Genomic DNA, 18,602 nt, shown 5'->3' with positions numbered 1-18,602 from the left:
TGGCTAGAGAACACGTATAGCCAACATGAGATTATCGTTATGGACAACAAAAAAGTGCATTTTTGTCTAACGGCAGCCAAGCATTGTGTATCCTGTCACCAGAATAAGACCCTTGATATTTATTGGAAAGCAGCAGCAAGCTCATCACTACGCACTTTCACCACTCTGTGAAGTGCATCATTTATTTCATCTGTAGCCTAAACTGCATGCTTTTGTGACAAGTCATAGTGGGAAGATAACACGTCTTCGCCTAACTCAAAGTTTGATACCATGTTATTATATTCATGAGCATAAAAGCATTTGCACCAGCAGTTCACTGACAAAGTTTAAAATGTTGTTGACATTTTGAAAGTTCCCCCAAAAAAACATGTTGACAATATGAAAATTTACCGGTTCCATTATTCCCATCATTACATTTTGTATCCGACATATACACGCATGAAAAGTGTAGAGGGAAAACGGGTTAATGTTTGACATTTTGCAACTGAGAAAATGACATTTCTTTAAAAAAACGTGTGGAAGCCTATATGCAAAACATCATGTACGTACATGCACCAGTACAATCACACTATCGAATCTTAATTCAACCACAAACATTGTTTGTCATTACTCTTCAACCCACTGTCCTCCTCCAGAACCACCCATAATATCTCATTAATCAACCTCAGAATGAATGATTAACCAATTGGACACAGAAGACAATGTGACTCAATCTCCAACTGCAGTTCTAGACTCATCTTCCAAGAAATTCCCAACCGCAATCCCATCTGGCAATACCATACCTCCATTATGCTTAAACCTATATCAAACAGTAAAGGCACGAGGAGTCAGAAGACAGTGATGTATGGGAGGACAAATGAGCATGGTGCTCCTCTTTAGAACCAGAGAAAAGTGTTGTTATAAAGAGGTGGTCGGCAGTGGCTTGCTTCCCTCCCTCCGCCCATGGGGCAATAATGGTAATGCATTTGACACACAGACGGGGACGGGGGTTGGGAGTAGTTTCCCTCTCGGTGAGTCATCAGGGTGACTCACCGGAGCTCAGTTTCATTGTTCTGTCTCCAACTTGTCATGTTTCGCTCATATAGGCCTGGGTTCTGCGTTTTAAATGGAGCGGGGAAGACGACACCATCCAAATCTGCTCGTTTCACACTTTTCCCTGACAATCGTGTCTAGACTGAAGGGCTAAGAATACTTTTCAAACTGTGTGCACAAACTACCGAGTGAATATTGTGTGCCGTCTCTGCAGCAAGCGATTAAACTAATAGCAAAATGTAGCACAGTATACATGTTTGCAATAAACCCAAACAAAATCAACACCACATACCCTAACATGTAGCTTATCGCGAGAGAACATCATGCAACGGAGATGATCAAGTCAATAAATGAAAAACAAAATACCTTGAGATTCAGCCTTCACTAATGTTCCCAAGTTCGCAAAATCGGTGTTGCCTAATAACCGGAAATATCCAACGCAACAGTGGCCTGCCAAACATTACGCAAGCCTACTGACTGACTCGCAGTTTCCCAGCTTGACCCAGATTAAACTTGGCTGACCCTTTCAACAGAACAGTAAAGTATATAACAGGAGCTTATCAGTCAAACCTCCAACACATTTCACAAATAACATGAGAGTTATCCTTGGAAATCAATAGGCCTACATGATTTGCGTCCACTTGTTACATAAAGCAAGCATGGAGATATGGAAGTTTCAATTGAACTGTTACGCGATTGTGTTTGGCATCAATCAGTAGCATTTGTGACAGACTGACAGAACTTCCTTCTCCTTTCCCCTCTCATGCCATCTGTGTGTGTGCGCGCGTCCTCTCACCACTCAGTACGTCAGGGCTGATGTAGGCTGGACTTCCTCGCTGGTCCTTCAGCAGGTCGTCCTCGCTCACCAGGTGCTTGCCCAGGCAGAAGTTGGTGATGGTAATCCGGTGAGTCCTAGGGTACACAGAGAGACACCAACAGAGTCATATTCAGTAGATACAAAACAGAAGTACTCTGTCAAACTGCGTGAAAGAAATGCACCAGTATGCCCTAATGAATATGACCTAAGGAAACTGTACTCCGCTTCGACTAATGGTCTGCCTCGTCATCACAAAAAAAAAAGTGATTGGTAGGCCTGTGTGATACACAATGCTTCATGAAACTAAATAGATGCAGACTGACGTGGGAGGCGTAGGTCACTCACTAATTAATTTGACTGCAGCACATTTAACTGAGCAAAGCATTCGACTCCTGTTTTTTTTTTTTTTTTTAATGCTAAGAAGAAGTTATAGAAACACAAGACTGATCACAAGCAGCAGTTGAAGGGACAACTCCAAACCAGGAGGACAGTGATATCTAGAGACAGGGTAAACTCCAGACAGTCTGCACTCAAGAGCCGTTGCTAGGGACATCATATTGGTTTCTGTAGAAACATAGGCCTATCAGATGTTTGCATGAGTCATCATAGATAAACAGTGTGTGTGTGTGTGTGTGTGTGGGGGGGGGGGGGTGCAGGGTTTAATGGTAGGCCTTCATACAGTAGAGAGAAAGAGGAAATAAAAAAGGCTGCACTTTGACAAACATGTGAGTCAACCTGTGGTTTGGGCTAATTATCTCAATGACTAATCCGCCATGGAATTGAATTGACGAATGTGTATGCAAAGCACATAAGCTTGTGTGTGCACTTTTTCCTTAAATCGACCCACACAACGCATGCACAGGCTACACAAATCACAACTGAAATTTAGCGCCTTAGTCCACTCAAGTTCACGCTCTCACCCCTTTCTCCAAGGTCAATGCAGCTTCCCCTATGCTCTCACTTTCACACTGTATGCGGTTCACATTCTGCTCACAGACAGAAGGCCACATTTAGGCCAAGGTTAATTCCTGTGAAAACATGCTTGCTAAAAATGCCACATTGTAAAAAACATTTTTAAAGATGAAACAATTCTGTCTTAACAGTCTACCATCTGAGGAGGCTGTTCAAAATTTGTGAGCATGAATTGTCTATAATGCAGTAGCCTTTTGAACTTCACAATGACAGGAAGCTGCGCTTGAAGGGCTCTAGATAAAAAGCTGCTTTATGAAGGGGGCCTTTCTTTTGCCTGCATGCATCACACAACTGCGGTTGCTATTCTTACTCTGTATCCTCTCCATGAAAGAGATAGCGTGTTCGCCTCGTGAGAGGGACCTTTAGGACTGGGTTGACCAAAAGAACCACACCGTCTCCGCTTTCTGGTCATGTGACCCCAGGAGACAGGAAACCAGAAACCTCCACATCCCTTGTGACCCCCCCATCCCCATCCTGCCCAAAATAACCAGACTGATGGGAAAGAGGTTGAACATGGCATCCTCTGGCTTTACATGAAGCTCAAATTGCGCAAAAAATGTTTTAAAAAATTAAATGAAAAACTATTTCAGCATGAGTGTCCCTCAAATTGATGCTATATTTGAGAGATTTTATTTTCAAAAAAACCTGTGGTGAGATCAAGGATCTCAAACATTTTGGGATTGACCTGTGTGTGACTAGTGTCCAATCAAACAATTTACAATATTAAAAAAAGGTCAACTTTGCTTTCCAGTTTTAAACACAGATGGACTAAAAGCTGCTCCTATTTTTGAAATGTTGCCTTTACTTGTTTGTGAACCCTGTACCGCCCTCTTTAAAATTTGGTTTGCAATGTTTATTTCCAGCATAAGCAAACTCCTGACAATGATACAGCACACCGCTTGAGGACAGGAAGTTGGTGAAGGGAAGATTGAAGATTAGTTTACACCTGTACAGCACAGTCAGTGGGAATATATGCAGAGGCTGATGTCACCGTCAGCTGACAGAAGCATGACGACAAACAAGCACCTCGCAGTCGAAAGACTGATTACCTGACAAGGAGGCTCAAGTCTAGTTAGCAATCAACCAAACATCTTACAACCCTAAAGTACACCCTCGGTTATTTAAGTATTACTAGCCTACAAACACCAGCTATTTAAAACAACTTGCTGGCAAAATGCAATAATAGCCTCATTTCCATCCATTTCCTGTGGATTAATGACCTGAACCATGATGGAAACAGGAAATGCAGGTACCTTTATTGTCGGCAAGCCATGTTTGTCAAAAATTACACGAGAAATAACCGTGTAAACGCCTTTATGCACAAATAGTTATATAATAGCAGTCATATCGAAGTAATCTTCGATTCATTCGATGATAAGACCACACAACATAGCCCACCACTAGGACTGGGAAAGGCATGTAGTTTATTAGGCAGATTAAATAAGTTATGAACTTCACAGGGTGGTGAAAGTGCACAGAGATCGAATATCAAAATCGGGGGTGCTTACATTTGTCCTGCTTCACATGTACAAGTGTCTGGTGTAAAATCGTTTTTTGCATACCCTAAATCTGGGAGAGGCCTTTCTCCATCCATCCCTCCCCCATACTGTATGCATGCACATTCAGCGAGGACACATGAAACCACGGAGAGCAAAGGCAAAAGCCAAAAAAGGAAGACAATGAGAGGGAATGGAAGAAAGGAAGCATGAGAAAACAGAAAGGAGTAAGGAGCAAATAGTTTGTGAGAAAAAAAAAGCTTCTGACAGACAGAGCAGAGGGAGGGAAAGTAAATAGAGGGCAGAGTGTGTGTGAGAAAGCGAGAGACATGTGTGTCCATGGTGAGTCAGCCCTGAGCTATGGAGGGCCTTTGGCAGGCCTCTCCTTTTGTCTCCAGCTGGGACAGAGTGTTCTACTCGTCTGCTCTGTTCTGTGCAGAAGCCCAACCGGCCACAACAAAACACTGTTTCATCACCTCTACGGCGGCCGAATGGTGCTCACTAGGGATGCACGATTAATCTACTTTTGATATAAGATTGCAATACTGACATCCACAATATCTATGTCGCAAGAGGCTGCGATATCGTTCTAGATTCACTATAGATGGGTTAGCTGACCATGTCAGGAAACTGATGTGCGCGCTTCCATGGTGCAAAAGTCAGCGTGTTGAGATTCTGGATGGCCAAATTTTGCTCGTTTCATATTATTGATACAATGCCTTTAGGTGTTGACTGATTTCATGTCAATGCTAGTAAGGCAAAAATTCACTAGCTAGCTAACCAATAACTAACAATGTATTTGAGAGACAAGTTCTCATTGTGCAAAATGTACACTACTGTTCAAAAGTTTGGGGTCATTAAGAAATATCCTGGTTTTTGAAAGAAAAGCACATTTGTCCATTAAAATATCAAATTGATCAGAAAACAAAGTGTAGACATTGTTAATGTTGTAGCTGGAAATAGATAGAGGCCCAATATCAGCAACCATCAGTCCTCTGTTCCAATGGCACGTCATGTTTGATAATCTAAGTAGATCATTTTAAAAGGCTAGTTAATCATTCGAAAACCCTTTTGCAATTATGCTAGCACAGCTGAAACTATTGTTCTGATTAAAAGCAGCAATAAAAACTGGCCTTCTTCAGACTAGTTGAGTATGTGGAACATCAGCATTTGTGGGTTTGATTACAAGCTCAAAATGACCAGAAACAAATAACTTTATTCTGAAACTCGTCAGTCTGTTATTGTTCTGAGAAATGAAGGCTATCCCATGCGAGAAATTGCCAAGAAACTGAAGATCTCGTACAATGCTGTGTACTACTCCCTTCACAGAACAGTGCAAACTGTCTCCAACTAGAATAGAAAGAGGAGTGGGAGGCCCCGGTGAGCAACAGGTCAAGTACATTAGAGTGTCTAGTTTGAGAAACAGATGTATGGGCAAAAGTAATTAGAGATGTGTATGCATGAATGAAACCCATTCAGACCCATGAATACGCCACTTTCCCGTTGTTTAACCCTCGTGCATTGTTGTGGGTCAATTTTACCCATTTCTACTTTTGAGTTGCCAAAAATACTAGTTAACCTTTTTCTCCATGAAATTCAATGACTTTTCTCATTTAGGGTCATGAACCTGACTTCAAAATGTGCACATACTGATGTGTTGGGGAATGTCTGCAGATTGTATACAAACATGTGGGTCATTTTGACCCGGAGAATCTTGTGTATAGATATTCGCACGGGTCCAAAATAAACAGTGTCTTTGATGGATTCCGCTTTGACTGGTTCTGGTTGCACTTTTATAATTATGGGCGAAAAGGAGTTGCCCAACCTCAGTGCGAGAGCAGCAGATCTGACAGACAGTCAAAAATGAGCTCCAAAAGATTCAATCAATGAAGCCTCATCACAAATTCGGGACTGCGAAATAGAAGAGGTTTCAGAGACTGGATCATCAACAGCATTGTCCTCCTGATTGTGAATTTGCTTTGTTGAAGAGGTTTCAGAGGGGTCTGCCATACCATCTCCATCAGATGAGAGCGCATGCAACAACCATCATCCAGAGAAGAGAGGACACAGAAGTCCAAAGACAGTAATATAGAATGGTCACTGTCACCACGACAAAGTGGGGCGGCAGTGTAGCCTAGTGGTTAGAGCATTGGACTAGTAACCGAAAGGTTGCAAGTTCAAATCCCCGAGCTGACAAGGTACAAAATCTGTCGTTCTGCCCCTGAACAGGCAGTTAACCCACTGTTCCTAGGCCGTCATTGAAAATAAGAATTTGTTCTTAACTGACTTGCCTAGTAAAATAAAGGTTAAAAAAAATAAAATAAAAAAGTCGAGGTAGACTGTCAGCTTCCAACGTACTCAATTGTTCCAGGAACTACACAATTTGCTCTGCCATTCTCGCCAAGACCGTAAAACCAACACCACTTGTGTAGAATGCGATAAATACATCTGCAGAAAGAGCAGATCAACATGTGGAGAGAAAGACTGAAGGGATGCTTGACCAATAAAGTCAAATCACACCTAAGTGTTAATGGAAAACACCAGGGGGGAAAAAGCCGACCTGGGGAAACAAAATGATAGTTTGTGAGAAATATTTTCAACAAATAGTTGAGTTTTTTAAATCAAATATTCTTGTATTTCTCTCTGAAAGATCTGACAAGACAAAAAAGTTGTTTTTACTTGATTCTTTGTTTTAACTTTGTTTAAACTGTGCAGGTCAACCTGACCCACAGCACAATGGACAATTTTTTCCAGAAAAGCACAAGGGTTAATTATCTTGTTTGCTAGCTAGACAGTTGCATCCAGGTAATGTCATAGCCAGCTAGCTGAGATGGCCAGTTGCATTCTGCGGTTAATGTTGATTGCTGATGTACAAAGCCAGGACGATGTTTTTCAGTTTGTTATGTTTAACTAGTTAGCTAACGAAAAGAGCAAGTTAGCTAACTGTGGAGCAAGCTAATCAAACCAAGTTAAGTGACAGGCACAGATGAAATGGCTAAATAGCTAGACATCGGCATGTTCAACTAGCTGACCAGCTAGATTAATACTAGGCTCGTAAAGAAATTAGAGAGTGAAATAGTTACACTCATCTCTAACATGTGGGCTCAACATTCCCAAATAGTCCCATTAAAAGTCAGAATGTTAACTTAATTTCAATTTAGGGACATCGGTTGACAACCGGTAATCTATGTCGGAGGTAATTTGATAAAACAATATCCACAGGGAAGTGTTACCAACCCAACCTTTAGTACACTGGTCTGTATTTCCAGTTGTTATTTTCAATACTGATGCAATTTGCAGATGACAAACACTTGAAAAATATGGCCAAGCCTAACTAAAAGGCAAACACTTCCAGCTTATTGCAAGGAAACGCGTGTCAGGCGACATTTCGGTTACAGTCGGCTATTAATACAAGCAACAAACTTCCGGCACTGCAAAGAGTCAGGTAAACAGCACTATCCTGTGGATACCCCATCAACAGCATGTACAACCGGTAAAGTGGAAATACAATTTCATTCAATATACTGGCTTGTAGAGAATATTACATTGTTTTTTAGCACGACTTCTGTCAACCCCCAAAAAATTCCATGGAGTAACCATGGCATTTAGGCAAGACGGACACCATGTACATCGAGCCTTCTGGTAATGATGAAGTTAAACGTTTGCTAATTGGTAGCTAGTTATCTTGTAATGTATGCATTGCCATTGTTTGGCTGGATACAGGTTGAGTGTATACAGGGCATTTTAGTAACAGGCAATAACAAGCTATAGGAGATTAATTCACACATTTTCTTTACCTATTGATCTGGAATTTGTCTTTCAGCAGAAACCTGCTCTCCCCACAAGTGTAAGGAGATGAACAAACAGCACTACAGGTATTTTTCTTGGTACTTAAATGCAAGGTTTTAATGCCTTGTCTATTTGTGTCTGCCTTTCTCCTTCACAGCTTAAGTTGTCTGGAGCCTGGTGTTCTGGCCAAGGACCTTTCACACTGATGGAACTAGCTATCAGCTGCTGCGCAACGATAATGTCCTTCCTCCAGAGATGAGCAAGCATCCATTGGACTGGACACAACCCAGCAAACACATAAGATCAGGACTATTGCAATGACAAAGGCCATGGACATTACATGCCCTGCTCCAAAGGGCAAGACCAAAATATGTTCAGTTTGCTCATATCATAACCTGAACCAAAGTCACTCAAAGGATCTTATGATAAAGGCCTAGGTAGTGTTTTAACGACACCCTTGTGTTAAATTTCTAATTTTAGGCTACTAACTTGAGCACTTGGAAGTTAGTTTTAATCTTGAAATATTTTCAGTCATGTGTTCACGTGAAATCCTTTTTTGTATTTTTTTATTTTACCTTTATTTAACTAGGCAAGTCAGTTAAGAACAACTTATTTTCAATGACAGCCTAGGAACAGTGGGTTAACTGCCTGTTCAGGGGCAGAATGATTTGTACCTTGTCAGCTCGGGGGTTTGAACTTGCCACCTTCCGGCTACTAGTCCAACGCTCTAACCACTAGGCTACCCTGCCGGCCCTAAGAGATGGTTGGGTCTAAGGCTTAACGGGTGTAAACAAAGATCAAATCTGTAGTTCTTCAATGTGAAAGGTTATCTTTATGATACACCAATAGGCAATTTAATACTGTTAATGGTTTGCCTAATGTGTGAACTTGGTGAGAATGTACAGAGAAATCATTTTGGCAATTTGGTGAAAGTATTCCTTTTCTAAATATACGTTTCCCAAGGATTAATGTGGAGCACATGTGAAAAAAATCAAATAATATCACAGCTAAATGTTTGAATGCCCTTCTCTTAAATGGGATAAGTTTATTAACTTTTAAAAGCAGCATTACTTCCATGTTTTCTCCAACTACAGTGTATGATGTACCATTTTGAAGCTCGGAGTCTGTACTTTTACCCAATGTAAAAAAATAATGGAACATAAGACTGAAAATAGATTTTTTTGGGGGGGGGCTTTATGGATAAAGAGCTGGCTGAATTCTGCAGGGCCAATCAGATTAATGGCAGCACAGCACTGTGCCCTGATGTGCACTTGAGCCAGAGTTCCAACCATGTGCGGTTCCAACCATGTGCGGTTCCACCCCCCCCTCAGAGCACAAAGTAAGAGGGCATGTTCTTCAACCTCTTTTTCGCACTAGGTTCCCATCACTGCCTTCCAAAACCCGACCACAGGGAATGAGTCACTGACCCGTAATAGAGAGAAAGAAATAGGGGTGAATGGACTGGGCTGGGAGATCTGTCTCCACGAGGCTGCGAGGACGTGACCCTGCTCGGGTTGAAGCCCAGTTGCACACCGGATACACACTGGATGGGGCCTCTCGCATGGCTAAACCAAATATGAAAGCATGACTGTGTCCTTACCGTTTGTTCAGCACCATGTTTCCAAGCTTCAGGTCTCGGTGCACAATGTTTTTCTGCAGGGTGAAAGAGGTAGAGACGGATGAGATTTGTCAGACGGTTGTTGAATGAAGCACTGGAACAAAAGCAACTCAAGTCAATGCTGTTACTGCTCAATAGGAGCGGTTTAGCTTGGACGACTCAACGGAGGGGCAACTTAACAAAAACGTAACATTTTGATTTGTCTGAACCCACCCAAGACTTAAGTTGGAGACCGTAAAGAAAATGCACTTTAATACATAAATATTTTCAAAAACATAATCGTCAAAGCTATGGGTCATAGATGACTATATAGTCAAGTCCGTGACCAATTACTTGATCATGAAGGTCAGCCTGTGAAAGCAGTAACCAGATAATCTGACATACAACTTCCCAATAACTGGCCATCAACAGATAATTTAAAGCCTGGTCAATCTGCAAAGCACAGACTGAACCCTAGTCGAGAAGCAGATGGACTGGTTCGAATAAGCCTAAATCCAAACAGCTACATTGTAGTCGGACTGAGTTGAATCACTGATCTACAAATCGCCACATGTTCCAAATAATTAGGCATACGCATTGTGATCAAGATTAGCAATTCTGCACCTCGTCTTCCTCAAAAACATGCCGTACATGTTTTGTTGGCCGGACTCACCTTGTGCAGGGCCTCCACCACACGCACCACGTCATAGAAGATGACGATGGCCTCGCGCTCGCTCAGCCGCTTCTCCTTGATGACGTAGTGCTGCAGGTTGATGAGGTCCGCAGTCTTGTCGCTGAAATCGTGCGCACAGAGGCAGTCCAGCACTAGGCAGATCCGCTTCTTCATCCGGCGTACCTTGCCATTGTTGGCCTCCGGGTCCTCCACAATCTCGTATGCCCGGTCCTAAAGTGGACATGGGAGAGAGAGCGGATTGGTTAGGGTGATTAAAGAGGAGACCGTATCCTTTAACAGCACGCTTTACGATCTTTTGTTATGGGTAGTGTTCAGTAAGCACAAACAAAAGGCCACAAAACCGAATTAAAATGTGCTTGTCCAATAAAACCTAAACAATACAACTCTGGGGCATCTCTTTAGAAGATTGTAAGAAAGAACAAATTCGGATTAAAGACATGACAATTGAACGGCTTCCATCGCCGAGTGAAATTGCAGTCTGACGATCAGCTATGAGAGAGAACAGTGGAGGAGATGACAGGGCTCAGTGATCTGTGCACAACCATCCCATCTCCAATGTGAATAGGACACATTCACCTCTACTGAGCCTTGGGGGGTTGAGATGAATAACAAAGGTCATTCTTCTCTATTCACCTCTGAGCGAGCCACCGTCCCCAGCTGATCCCCATTGGTATTGGTTTGTCCAGATTTAGATGGCTGGGCTTCAAGGCTTTCCTGAGACAAATCATTATTAACTGGCCCTCTTGGAGACGGAACTATAATAAACTAATCAATAGCGTTGTAGCCTTGAATGAATCATGCCGCACGGCTCAATGTAGCTATTCTAGGAAGAGCGTGTTGAGGAGGAATAGGGTTGTGAAAGAGAGAGGCGGCAGAGGGAACAATAACAAAGTTATAAAGAAATGGGAAGCGCAGGAGGGCTGAGTCACTGTGCGAGTGGTCGACTAGGAAAGTGATGGCTTGAAGAAAAAGGTGGTTCAATATTTCTATGGAAGTGTCTCTAAGCTCAACTGGACTGGGACTGTGCAGTGTGGTTGGTAGGGGGTGTGAATATAATGTTTTTCCCTGAATGGGTGTCTTTGGGAGGCTAGTAAAAAACTATGCAAGTCTCTCATCAGAAAGAATAATGTACAATCACAGTAATTCAATACAGGTCTGTGAAGTTCTCATAATTGAAAGACATTACAAAGGGCTGCAGCACCAAGCGATGTACGTGAAAGTTTGTGACGCACCAAGTAAACTATTGCTATTTACCTGGAACAGGCCATGGTGGTGCACCACTCCGTCCTGGTTATGGAGCAGCGAGAGGAGGGAGTACTCGGTGTGCAGCAGCATCTTCCCCTGCCTCTCTTCCTGGGTCTCTGCGGCAGCGTCTGCCCGCTCCTCCAGCGTCAGGATCTACAACAGAAAGCAGCAGCAAGGTTGTGTTCATTAGGCACCAAAAAACAGAAAACTGACTGGAACAGACAGGGCCTAAATTGATATGTCCAATAAGAAAAGCTTGGTTTTTGTTTCCCATTGCAAAACATCTTGCAACGGTGTCGCCTAATGAATTCGACCCCGAGAACACACCCTGGGACTGGGGAGAAATCTCTGAACCACATGGAGTCATCACCCCTACAACAATGCCTAAAAATGTACCATTAACAGCTGACACCAGCAGCTGATCTAGGCCTTGGGAAAGAAATTAGGAAGGGGGGGGGGGGGGGTGAGAGCCAGAGGGGACAAGACAGGCCTGCATTTTTGGCACATCAAATCAATTTTTATTTGTCACATGCCGAATACAACAGTGAAATGCTTACTTACAAGCCCTTGACCAACAATGCAGTTTTCAGAAAAGAAAAAAAGTGTTAAGTATTGACTAAAATAAAACTGGTTTTTCATGCTCATTTCATCCTTTGCAAAAACATGTCCCTACATGCTACGGTCAACACACTCAGGAGACACTGAGGGGGGTAGAGAGCCTTTGCACTGGGACTTAGCAGTGGGGCCGAGGCAGGGTGCCACCTTTTCGCTCTTCCTCCTAAAAACACCTTGTGTGTAAAACAGATTATTGGATTGCCCCAATAAACAAATTGCCTCTACAGTTTGTCTTCCCGCCTAAGCAAGCGCAGGCTGCTGCACTGAAATAGGGCCGTAAAGGCATAACTGAACACCAACAAAGACGTCTGTTTAGGAAGGTCAAAGGTTCAAACGGCTATTGGGACACTGTAGCTAACTAGCCATTGTTTGAAGACACTAATTCATCTCCATCGAACAGTGAAAATAGATAATTCAAAAGAAACAGATAGTGTCCACTCACTTTTAGCTGGTAGAAGTCATCCGTCCCATCCTTCCTGGCGAGACACTGCACTATACTTGGCACGGGCGAGTTCCCTAAACGAGGCCCTGTAAGGAAGAAGTGGCAACAGCTGCATGACCAAAAGGTAAGGAGAGTGTGTGCCCTAATGCAAACAATTAGGAGGCATGCAAACTTCAACACCCCTAACATAATCTAGCAGACAGCAGAAGTCCTATGCTAACATTTCACAAGTTTTACAGTATACATTTCCTGAAAAGATTGAAGAAACTTCAGAATAGATTGAGCCATCTACCCAACGTCAAATAGTTCACATTCTTGCCTCAAACTAACTGAATTCCCCCCACCTCTTTCCTAGTTTCCTGCGCAAACACACAGTTCTAAGAGGGCAACCTTTCCCTTTTTTGCCCCTTAGTACCACCATCCCTTACCCAGGATGAAGGGACCTGCCCTCTTCGCATTGCTTCCAGCAATTCCAGGACAGAGGAGCTTGCTGGCCCTGCCTGAAGTCTCTCCGGCCCCCCTCTCCAAAGAGCGCCGCTTTGACATGCTGGAGCTCTGCAGGAAGAACACAGCAGCAAAAAGCTAATCGGATAACATCAGATCAAGATAGGTACATTAAGTGGTGTAGGACAGAAATGTGACCACAAGGAAGCAAAACTCTCAAACTAACTGATAGTCTTGATGTTCCTTCAGGCCACTAGCAAAATATCCATCTTGAGTTGCATAATTAAACCGCTAAAATGACCAAAATTCTACCAATGTGTCATACAATAGAAAATACATTAGTTCTCAATAATACTTGACACTGCATGACTATACATGGGGTCTCTCTGAAAGTTTCAGACTTGACTAATGCAGCAGACTGTCTGTCTTGTGGTATGAGAGAGAGGGTTTAACCCCGCCCAACCACTTTAGAAAACCCCTCCCACAAGTTTACCAAAACAGTGTGAATGGCTAGCCATTATAGGTTCATTCAGATGTTGTCTCTGGTGAGAAAGATGACGCCTCAGCTGTAATCCTCAATGTGGCATGCAAACGAAACATCCATGTGCTCACATTGAATGACAAATGCCTTGATGCAGAATGCAGTAAGATGACTGCAACATCAAATCCTGCAAGGGTGGAATTCTGGTGAAATGCTAAAGATGGCAAAACATGTATTAGGCTGAATGCCATTTTGTGCATAGATGCTTTTTCATGCTGGTTTCATTTTATCCTTAGCAATTACTTTCTGAAAATCCTGCAGGGCAGCTTTTAGGACCTCCATCAGGTGTGTGAAAGGAAGGCCCGGAAAATCGTTAAAGACTCACCCCACCGTTCACTCCGTTTCCACACGGCAAGTGGTACCGGTGCATTAAGTCTGACACCAACAGGCTCCTGAACAGCTTCTATACCCAAGCCATAAGACTGCTAAATAGCTAGCAGAATGGCTACAAGGGCTGACTGAGTAGACCCTTTTATTTTTACACTGTCTGTGCACACTCACATTCATACTGACACCACACTCATCATTTATGCTTCTGCTACTCTGTTAATCATATATCCTGATGCCTAATCACCTTACCCCTGTACATATTTAACTATCACTCCAGTATCCCTGCACATTGTAAATATGGTATTGGAACTGACTATGTATGCATTTATGTATGTATATAAAAAATAAAATATATTTGTACATTTAACAGGCAAGTCAGTTAAGAACAAATTCTTATTTACAATGAATGCTTACTGTGGAACAGTGGGTTAATTGCCTTGTTCAGAGGCAAAATGACAGATTCTCACCTTGTCAGTTTGGGGATGCGATCCAGCAACCTTACGGTTACAGGCCCAAAGATCTAACTACTAGGCTACCTGTGTGGTTTCTATGTAGTTTCTTACTTTGTGTTCTTATTAGTACTACATTAATATTGATTACTGTATTGTTAGGTTTACAGCTAGCCAAAAGCATTTCACTGTACTAGCGCATGTGACATTAACTTGAAACTCAATCTGCACTGGTATGTGGTTCTGTAAGTCTGTGGCGAGTTATAACCATTGACAGTAAAATGCTACGAATTCCTCTCAGAAGACCGTTTCCCATAAAAGGTTGGGCTCATGGCTTCTTTTCATGACCGAAAAATAAATAGCAACCCTACCATTTCTGATAAGGAAGTGAAGGCACATGCCAGGGGAACCTGTGTGACATGTACCTACAGTAACATGCCAACCTCTATAAAAACCTATGGTACTCTATCTTTGAGGGGTATATGCTTTGTTTGCTTCCTGCTGATAAGGAGTCCCTAAGTGATGAAACGCGCTCTGGTTCCCGTAACAGGAAAGTAATGCTCAGAACCAACTGGAGGAGAGTGAATCACTCGGTTCAGTCGCCCCAGGGTTACCATGGACTGGGATTTGTCAGAAATGCTAAAAATGTCAGAGGGATGACACCAATAAGAGTGTAAACTGAAACATGTACCAGGGTGTAAAAGGGGGGCATCGTTTCAGAGCGAAAACACGTTTGAATTTCTGTAGTGAAACTGCAGCACAAAGATGGTAGGTCAATGTGCCTAAAGACAGCATTGTGGTGACCGTAGATCTTTAGTGGACACATGCCAGTACAAGCTCAACCCTACTAGAGACATTCCAAAGAGATGATTCGTACTGATAAAAGTGGCAGCAGAGAGCAACAAGAACACATTTGAACAACCTGCATGAGAGTCGATATTGGAAACTGACACCACCAAAAGACTCAAAGTATACAGTGCAGGCAACACTCGTCAAAATGATCACACATTAGCAAACACAGTGAACCCAAGGAAAACAAGAAATCTTTCCATTTTCAAACTTCCACCATGGGCCTCACAGTTTGGCTCTGGTGAGGACACGACAGGTTGCAGAAGTCAGCGGGCCTACACAAATTCTCACTTCTATGAGGATTTTTTCAAATCTCAAAAAAGCATACAGTGTCAAAATCATGTCTCTCGCCATCTCAACCAGTCATCAATCACCAAGGGAGGCAGGCTTATGAACAGTGCTTTACATATTACTCCCAGTCAAATGTACAACTGTAGGAGAGCAGCATACTCAATCAATTACCACACTTAATTTACACAAGTCATCTAAACTAAATGTTAGACATTGCAATTTGCAAAGATGGAATAGTACACAGGGTATGCTGCTAAAAATGACTGTCCAACAAGAGAACTATTACAAACAGCACCTGTCGGCTCTGATTCAGATTTCTACAAGAGCACTGTACTGCCCTAAAAGCATGTGACAAAACAATTACCTTTCTGTAATGCATGCACCTTAGGCTTGCCTGAAATGGGCAGCTCACAACTTGACTTCAGATTAGTTTGACATTTGATGAATGTAAGCAAATTACCAATAGTTCAAGAACCAAAGGTCAAACCATCCGAGGAAAGCACAATGATTGGCAAGATTAGGAACACAGCCTACTGAATCATATCAGACAAAAGGCACCAGAGACAATATCCCACGCCATCCACGGGAACATGCGCTCTTTAAATAGCTAGAGAGCGCGCACACGGCCGCGATAGGTGACCGGAGAACCACCCACGTCCTATTATAGCGGCATGAATCATGCATTCCACAGTGTTCTGTTGCAAAACAAAATAATTAGCTAAAAGCACTAGTTAAGGAGCCAACCCTAAATACATCTTACAGATCCAAATGTCTTCTTCACACATTCATACCTGGAACCGAGGCGACATCCGAATACATAATAGTCCAAGCTATCACAATGTTGTCAGAGGAGATGATTTATAGGTTGCACCGGTCAATCACCCTCTAAATATGTTGGACATCATGATAAAGATGTCCATAACGAGCTTGCTAGGTTTTTTGATGTACCTGGATGAAAGCTCAGCCTTCTGCGCTCTAGCTACCTACCATCTTGCAGCTGGCTGCCTATTGTTACATTTAGAATGCCCTTAGCCATACAAGGTCACCAAAAATAACTAGAGAGGAATGACGACAGAATGTGTCAAGGTGGTGTTAGTTGCAACATTGTATCAGGCTATCATTTAAGACAAATGAAAAGGAGCACGCATCGCAGGGATGCAATCCCGCAAGTAGTGAACACGAACCCTTTTGACTCCTACAACAGACACTAGTGCCGACCATCACCATTTGTACTCAAGCCATCCTGCTCTTATGTCATGAGTCAAATCTAACTAGGTACCATTTATAGTACCGACTGACCGATAACCCAGAAGCGTTTCCAAACGAAACGAGCCCCACGCCCAAACGCAATGTTGAAGCAAAATAAGTTTGTAAATGAATAGGAATTAGTGCAACATTGCGCATGTACAGTGTATGGGAACAGTGGGTATGTTAATTACAAAACCATGTACGATAATCGGCGTCATTAAAGCTACGCTAGGTAACCTTAGCTAAATCGGACACGTTCCATTTCACGAACAACCCAAAGCTAGCGAACTACAACAATGCACGCTTTTCTCACACATAGGAACAACCCCAATGACAAATATGCATGGTATTTGTGGAAACATTTGTTCAGTTTGAAATTACCAATTGTCTGCTAAACAACACAATGCGCAGAGCGGGGAGGCCATTTAAACAAAGTACATGCTAGCTAGCTGCTACTACTACTACTAACGTTACTACCGCTAGAGCAAACTCATTCGCCACCTCGCTCACTCAGGTCTTTTTTTTTTTCTTTATCAACAACTTACCTCGAGCTGAAAACGCCGAGGAAAGTCTGCGTTGTAATTACTACAGCATGAACATTTCTTTAAACGTATTTGTTCGGTGCATACGCAGTTGGTTATCCCCAACGAAAGGACACCGTATATGGAGGGTTGATATCGCGCTGTTTGTTTTAGCCACTATTACCGAAATGACCACTCAGCAACAGCTTCCATTCGTCAGCTTTCTGATCGCATCTTTCCATAGCAGCGCCACCTGACAACGGAAATGACGCATATTGAATGACTGACAGACTTGCCCAGCCAATAAAAAGAGAAACATCATTTGATTGAGTAATTTTGTCTAGCAGATGCAGCTGATTGTTTAAGAATTTGATTAAATGTGTTTGATAATAGGACGAGGAACGACATAACGTTAAGCAGAGGTGCAGTGCCCAACTATGTGTCCAATTCAATTCGATATAGTTACAAAATGCACACGTGATTTTACAACACTGTTATACAAAGATGAACAAGTAAATTATGAGTTTGGAGGAAAATATTGTATCCATTCAACTAATCAGTGGCAACAATAGGTCCAGCATAACACTCCATTCTCTCCAATTTAGCAAGTGAGAGGAAAGCCCATTAACTTTATACTCCTATCATTATCCTCATCTCTACTCAGATGGATAACAGGCTTTTGGTTTAACTCCCAAACATATCTACACCTTCATTCAAATGAATGCCTGCCGTACATATCGTACATATTGTACGAGATAATTTGAGTATTATACAGTTATACATCCAGTACATGTATTTGATTGATTAGAAATCTTATAAACATAAATGAAAGGTGTAGATTCACTCTGAAAAAAAGAATAGTTCCATGTGTCTGAAATGTGCTCCCTTTCCTCCCTGACCTGTTATGCTGACTAACATGTCTTTTGGCTCCAAAAAAAGAATCCTTCTACAAGCAGACCCTCCCATGCTGATTCAAATTTAGCATCCCTCTTATGGAACAATAATCCCGCCCCCACCTACTAGTTTCGATCCAGTGGGTGGGTATAGGGGGATATAAAGGGCACAAAGTGATTTGGGTTGCACTAGTCTTCCTGTGTTGACTCAGCACACTGTATGCCCCTGGCCACATGAAACACTTGTCAGCCTGTGTGGTTAACATTGTTCCAGCCCACAGCTTTTGATGAGGAAACTGTGAATCATACCTCAAGAGAGCTTAGAGGTACAGAGGGA

The 18,602-nt window shown here is 42.4% G+C and overlaps 1 protein-coding gene across 1 annotated transcript in view; it reads right to left on the bottom strand.

The window, feature by feature from the left end:
• Positions 1-17,662, bottom strand: part of LOC135520090 (serine/threonine-protein kinase 40) — a 31,223-nt gene extending 13,561 nt beyond the window's left edge. The window contains exons 1-7 of the mRNA XM_064945415.1: positions 17,397-17,662; positions 13,128-13,254; positions 12,700-12,785; positions 11,652-11,795; positions 10,377-10,607; positions 9,707-9,759; positions 1,829-1,944 (exon numbers count right to left, since the gene is read on the bottom strand). Coding sequence (XP_064801487.1) covers positions 1,829-1,944; positions 9,707-9,759; positions 10,377-10,607; positions 11,652-11,795; positions 12,700-12,785; positions 13,128-13,245 — 748 coding nt within the window. The 5' untranslated portion in view covers positions 13,246-13,254; positions 17,397-17,662. The remainder of the gene's footprint in view (positions 1-1,828; positions 1,945-9,706; positions 9,760-10,376; positions 10,608-11,651; positions 11,796-12,699; positions 12,786-13,127; positions 13,255-17,396) is intronic.
• Positions 17,663-18,602: the final 940 nt, after the last annotated feature.

This window comes from Oncorhynchus masou, chromosome 29 (genome assembly GCF_036934945.1).
Source record: "Oncorhynchus masou masou isolate Uvic2021 chromosome 29, UVic_Omas_1.1, whole genome shotgun sequence".
In the NCBI taxonomy this organism is placed as follows: domain Eukaryota; kingdom Metazoa; phylum Chordata; class Actinopteri; order Salmoniformes; family Salmonidae; genus Oncorhynchus; species Oncorhynchus masou.
This window is presented reverse-complemented; position numbering and strand designations above follow the sequence as displayed.